The sequence below is a fragment of the Nerophis lumbriciformis genome, linkage group LG24, assembly GCF_033978685.3.
Source record: "Nerophis lumbriciformis linkage group LG24, RoL_Nlum_v2.1, whole genome shotgun sequence".
NCBI classification, from domain to species: domain Eukaryota; kingdom Metazoa; phylum Chordata; class Actinopteri; order Syngnathiformes; family Syngnathidae; genus Nerophis; species Nerophis lumbriciformis.
Window position 1 is genome coordinate 24,364,001 of NC_084571.2, and position 6,000 is coordinate 24,370,000.

Below are 6,000 nucleotides of genomic sequence, written 5' to 3' on the forward strand. Positions count from 1 at the left end.
CATGCATAGGTTTGATGCCTTCAGTGACAATCTGCAATGTAAATAGTCATGAAAATAAAGAAAACGCATGAGAATTCCTCCCAAACGTATGCGATCCACCACGCTGATTGCTGCTGTTATTCGATCTTTCCTGTCAAATATTTGCTGGCAACGGTGGAACATAAACGTTGTCTTTAACATACCCCCACAGAAAAATGTCACACACAGTTAGGTGGATCTGGCAGGCCAAGCGCAGACAGCGAGGTTTTTAGCACTTCTACCAATCCACCGCAGAGGCACGCTTTCATTCAGATAAGTTCGAACCTCAAGATGCCTCAAGGTGGGCAGTGCTCCATCTTGTTGAAAAACGAAGTCATTTGAATCTGCTTGAAGTAAATAGAATAGCCAGTTTTGGAGAATTCCGGAATAGGTTTGTCCTGTAAGGGTGTTTTATTTAAAGAAAAAGGGACCATAGACCCTGTTTTGAAACACAGCACAGAAGACGTTCACTTTCAGGGAATCTCTTTGATGTTCAATTGTTTCATGTGGGAGACTTGTTCCCCAAATGCGCACATTGTGATGATTGACTGTGCCACACAAATGGAAAGTCGCTTCATCGCTAAACACTAGACGTGAAAAGAGATTTTCATCATCTCCAGCATTGACTCACAGTTAATGGTAAGTGCTTGGACAAGGCTACGTTTGTATGGTTTCATATGTAATCGTCTTTTTAACACACGCCAGACAGTGGTTTGAGGGATCGCAAGTTTACGACTTGCTCGACGTGTAGACATGGGCGTGCTCCCCTCAAACGCATCGCTCCTCTGAAACACGTGGTCTTCCAGGTCTCCTTTACACAAGCAGCCAGTCTCTTTAAACTGTTTAACCCACCGTCAAATGCTCCCATGATGGGGTGAATCAATGCCAAATTCTGTTCTAAAAGCACGATGCACCGTGACAATGCCATTTGTTTTCGCAAACTTAAGCACACAAAACGCCTTCTGTTGAGGAGTCGCCATTTTGAGGGTAAATAAACACGTGGTCTTCCAACATTGGAAAGGCACCGAAAGGATTACATGACCACAACGGTGAAATTGTAACACAATAAAACTTGGATAACTCCTGTATCAAACGACCATTGATTCAGTCTACCGTATTACAATGCTTTAGAGCGGAATAAATGCGTATTCTTTTTTAATCACCAATATACTGTGTGTGTGTCCCAATAAGACTTTTTCCACTTCCAATACTAGTATTGGAGCCCTGCGTATCGCTTATATGGATATTAACCCAATACCATATCAGCAGGAATCATACATACCTTAGCAGGAATCATACTTACCTTAATTGTTTTGTATTGTGGAAGGTTTGATAATGTAAAATGAGTCAAACAGAGAACAAAGGTCGATATCAAAACACTAAAGTATCAATTATTTACTGTCTGGAATGGACCTATGTTGTCTTTAAGTTGAAGTGGATTTATAATTGTTTTTTCTGGCAACACGAAGTGGTCACAATAATTCATTAAAATTAAGTTCATGATGCGGACACGTTTGTTACTGGATACTTTCTAATACGCTTCTGACTTGGAGAGTTTGTATGTGCAAGTAATATGTAACTATAATTATTAGATACTCGTTCATAGTGACAATGCAGAGTTCGAATTTAACCACATATAGTCACTTGCCGTAATGCCCTAAAAAAATTGACCAGCATCGACGCCAAGAACATGCCATGACCGACATTGACTTTTTACTTGTTAATGGACAATTGTAACGTAATTGTTTCATCGAATAGATTGATAAAAACACCCCGACATTACTTTCTTTCTTACATGTTCAACTGTTTAAGACATGGCATGATTAACGTTAATGGGTACAAACAACATGGGCGCAGCCATTTTGGAAGCGTGTGTCAAAGGTTAACAGACAACAAAAACAGACGAGTTGTTCTGAGATTTTCCAAGAGATACACTAGTTGCGTCAGGGTCTGGAAGGGCGTCTGATGTTCGGTGAATTTAGGTCAGGCAGCTCTCAAAATGCCGAGTAAGGAACGAATCAAAAAAAAGAAAACAAACAATTACAGGCTCTTGGGAAATGTAGCAATGTAGCAAGCTACACAACTTCTGTAGGTAGGTTAATTTCATAGTTTAAATGGAGTGCTAAATTACTCGATTGTTTGCCCTCGAAACTCAGCGTAGACCTGTCAATGTTGTTTATGTGCTCTATCGTGAATGTTTATTTTGATTTGTGGCTGTCCAGGACTGCTTGTGAACAGTGTTGGGACTAACGCGTTACAAAGTAACGCGTTACTGTAACGCCGTTAGTTTCGGCGGTAACTAGTAATCTAACGCGTTATTTTTTATATTCAGTAACTCAGTTACCGTTACTACATGATGCGTTACTGCGTTATTTTACGTTACTTTTTATGTAGTATAAAGTGTGTTTTATCGGAGCGCTGCTGTGTCATCGTTCTGATTCTTCTTGTGTCATAAGCCGGAGAAGAGAGAGAGACATGCGCTCTGTGTGGGTGTGTGTGAGTGTGGGGAGGGAGGAGAGGGAGGAGAGGGAGGAGAGGGGGGCGTGTCTGATCATGGCGGAGCCAGAAGTCGAGTTTGCTAACATGGAGATATTTTCACTACTTTTCTTTTGTCGAGCACAAAGAAAATAACATTTTAGTTAAATGTAAATTGTGCTTTGGATCAAAGATCCCATCCACTGCCCAAAACAGCAATTCAAATCTGCTGAAACAAGCTACATAAGCAACATGCTTCGACGAAGCTAGTAAAGAGAGATAGAGACTCCAATGACACTTCAGCACTGAAGGTACACACACTCTGTCAATCAATGTTCCCTCTAATTGTTGATGTGTGTGTGAGCAAACGCAAAAACTCCCTGAGCATTCAGTGGTTGCACATGTGAGCAACATCACACGTGCACACTGTGGCTACACCAGCAGCACACCTGTCCCAAACCTGACTAAATAACAAGTTCAATCTCCATCCATCCATCCATTTTCTACCGCTTGTCCCTTTCGGGGTCGCTGGAGCCTATCTCAGCTGCATTCTGGCGGAAGGCTGGGTACACCCTGGAAAAGTCCCCACCCATAGCAGGGCCAACACAGATAGACAGACAACATTCTCTTATTATTATAATCAAATGACAGCAGTCATTTCCATTTTTAACATAAGTGTTTAGGCCCACTTACAATGACAATAACAACAAATATTGTTTTTCATGAACTGTGTACTTGTATTGTTTGTCTGGGTGGAGGTCCTGCTTTGGAAATAGTTTGTACCCCTTTCAGACATTGCATTTAGTTCCCATTAAAACATTCACATGTTGCACAATGAAATGTAAGCAGGGGATCATGTGTACATTCCTGCAACTTCCTGTTTGTAAAAAATATATTTTTATTAGTATGTATTTAATATATTAACAGCATTTAATGATTAATATTTATAAATTAAGATTCCTAATAAATGATACTAGAATAGGCACACATTTGATTGGTAAATCATAGAGTAACGACCTGGAATTACACTTTATGTGTGGTGTTGGAGTTGTCCGACTTTTTGTGTGGCTGTAAACGCATCACTGTAAATGTATAGACTATAAAGTTCACAAACATAAAGAGGGATGCTAGTGGGCCAGGCCAATCGTTCCTTATCTCTAAACTAAAACTGGGGAAATGTGTAGAGTGTTCTGGGCTTCAGACATGATTTTGTGTCAGAATTTCTTGAGGAAAAAATGTCTGGTTAGGCTTTGTGTGTGTATTGTGTGCCTTTCTTGCTTTACAGCTATGCTGTTATGCTGTTTGTTACTTATTTATGTTATGTTGCAGCTATTTAAAATAGTTTTGTCAATTTGTTCTGGCCAGAAACAAATTGGCCTTTGTAACATATCTTTGTCTTTGTGTGTTGTATGTAGAGCACATTGCTTAGCAGAGTTCAGTGATACAAATGTATGTCAAGTTGATCAACAGATTGTATTATTCTCCAGTGCAATAACAGTACTGAAATGAAAGCTAAAAGGGCATTAATTGGAGCTTTAAAAAAAAAAGAAGAAAAAAAGAAGTAACTAAATAGTTACTTTTCACAGTAACGCATTACTTTTTGGTGTAAGTAACTGAGTTAGTAACTGAGTTACTTTTGAAATGAAGTAACTAGTAACTATAACTAGTTACTGTTTTTCAGTAACTAACCCAACACTGCTTGTGAATTTGTTTACTGTTTTGTAAACGTTGAACATAAGTCGCTGATGTAAACAATAATGGAATGAAAATTGCATTGCGTTTTATATATTCGTTTAAACACAACTTTACTAAAGTTTACTACAAGTTAGGTCATACACAGTAAGATACAGTCTATTTCAATTTATTGACATTTGTGCCCTAAAATATGAGCCCTTCTTTAAGGCAACACTTGCCTTGACCTTAAAAAGTTAAAATTTGAGGCCTGCAAATATGCTGTTTTGGACTGCAATATTTGGCACTAATTATGTGTGTCTTGCATGTGTGCTCAGCTGTTGTGTAGCTGCTAGTTTAGCATGGCCCTATAGCCTTTTTGGCTATCTTGTGTAAATGACTTGACTAAAACAGAAGCAAGAACAAACCTTTTGTGCTTATTGGAGGACATTTAGAAATTAGAGCTTAGCACAAGTAAACACGCTGCAGGACTGCTTGTATCGGAGCCTTACAGTATATCAGAAAGTTTAGAAACAAGCTCGTACAATCCAATACTTGTTTTTGCTGATATCAGACCAATATTGGATCGGGACACCCCTAATTTTGTAAAAGTTTTTAACAGACAGAGATAGAAATGCTTTAAATTGTTCCAATTAGGTTTTCCTATCAAATCACACGAAAAACAGCCACAATAACAAGCAAATGAGGAGCTCCACTGCAGACTTGTACCTTGCCCTATTTGATTTTTTTTTTCTTTAAAACAGCTTGTTGCTACTTCTCCTGAACTCTGTTCACGTTAGCTCCACCATGCTTCCCATCTCTCATCATTCTTGACAGTCTGGGCGACAAAATGATACCAATATACAGGGTGATTCAAAAAGAATACGCAAAAATCATCACACATTTATTCAGTTTCAAAGCATTGTAATAGACTGAATCAATAGTCATTTGATATCCAAGTTTTATTGTGTTACAATAGGCTTCCCTGAATACTAATAATACGTATGGGCAAATCTGTAGTCCACATTCTGTCAAAGCCTTGTGAGACGTGCAGGACGGTGGAAAAGGTACTCACCAAAGTCGACGCGGGTTAGTATACACTGCATGGGATGCTCCGTGGTGTGTCTGGTGGTGGTGGCGCCGCTCTCGTAGCACGATGCGCACAGGTCGTAGTCGTAGCAGATCAAACATTTGTAACGTCGCCCTCGGAAGTTGCCTTTTAAACACGCGTCACAGCTCACGCCTAACAAAAAAAGACAAGGTGAGACAGAGACCTCAGTTTTGTTGATCTATGACAACTTAATGAAATAACTCAGATTTTTGTCATAATAGCAGCAGTCTTATTTACCCCGAGTACCGTCTGAAAGATATATTTAAAGTACCACTACCTTCTTCCCCAACATCTTGCACATTTATATGTCAGGACATTTCTGTTTTGTTTAAAGGCCTACTGAAACCCACTACTACCAACCACGCAGCCTGATAGTTTATAAATCAATGATGAAATCTTAACATTGCAACACATGCCAATACGGCCGGGTTAGTTTACTAAAGTGCAATTTTAAATTTTGCGCGACATATCCTGCTGAAAACGTCTCGGTATGATGACGTCAGCGCGTGACGTCGCGGATTGTGGAGGACATTTTGAGACAGCATGACGGCCAGCTATTAAGTCGTCTGTTTCATCGCAAAATTCCACAGTATTCTGGACATCTGTGTTGGTGAATCTTTTGCAATTTGTTCAATGAACAATGGAGACAGCAAAGAAGAAAGCTGTAGGAGGGAAGCGGTGTATTGCGGCCGACTTTAGCAACACAAACCCGGCCGGTGTTTCAT

At 39.6% G+C, this 6,000-nt stretch overlaps 1 protein-coding gene across 1 annotated transcript in view; it reads right to left on the minus strand.

Moving 5' to 3' along the window:
• The window catches only part of LOC133620381 (E3 ubiquitin-protein ligase KCMF1-like), a 46,954-nt gene that overhangs the window by 23,943 nt on the left and 17,011 nt on the right, over positions 1-6,000 (minus strand). The window contains exon 2 of the mRNA XM_061981842.2: positions 5,240-5,407. Within this exon, the coding sequence (XP_061837826.1) occupies positions 5,240-5,407 (168 nt within the window). The remainder of the gene's footprint in view (positions 1-5,239; positions 5,408-6,000) is intronic.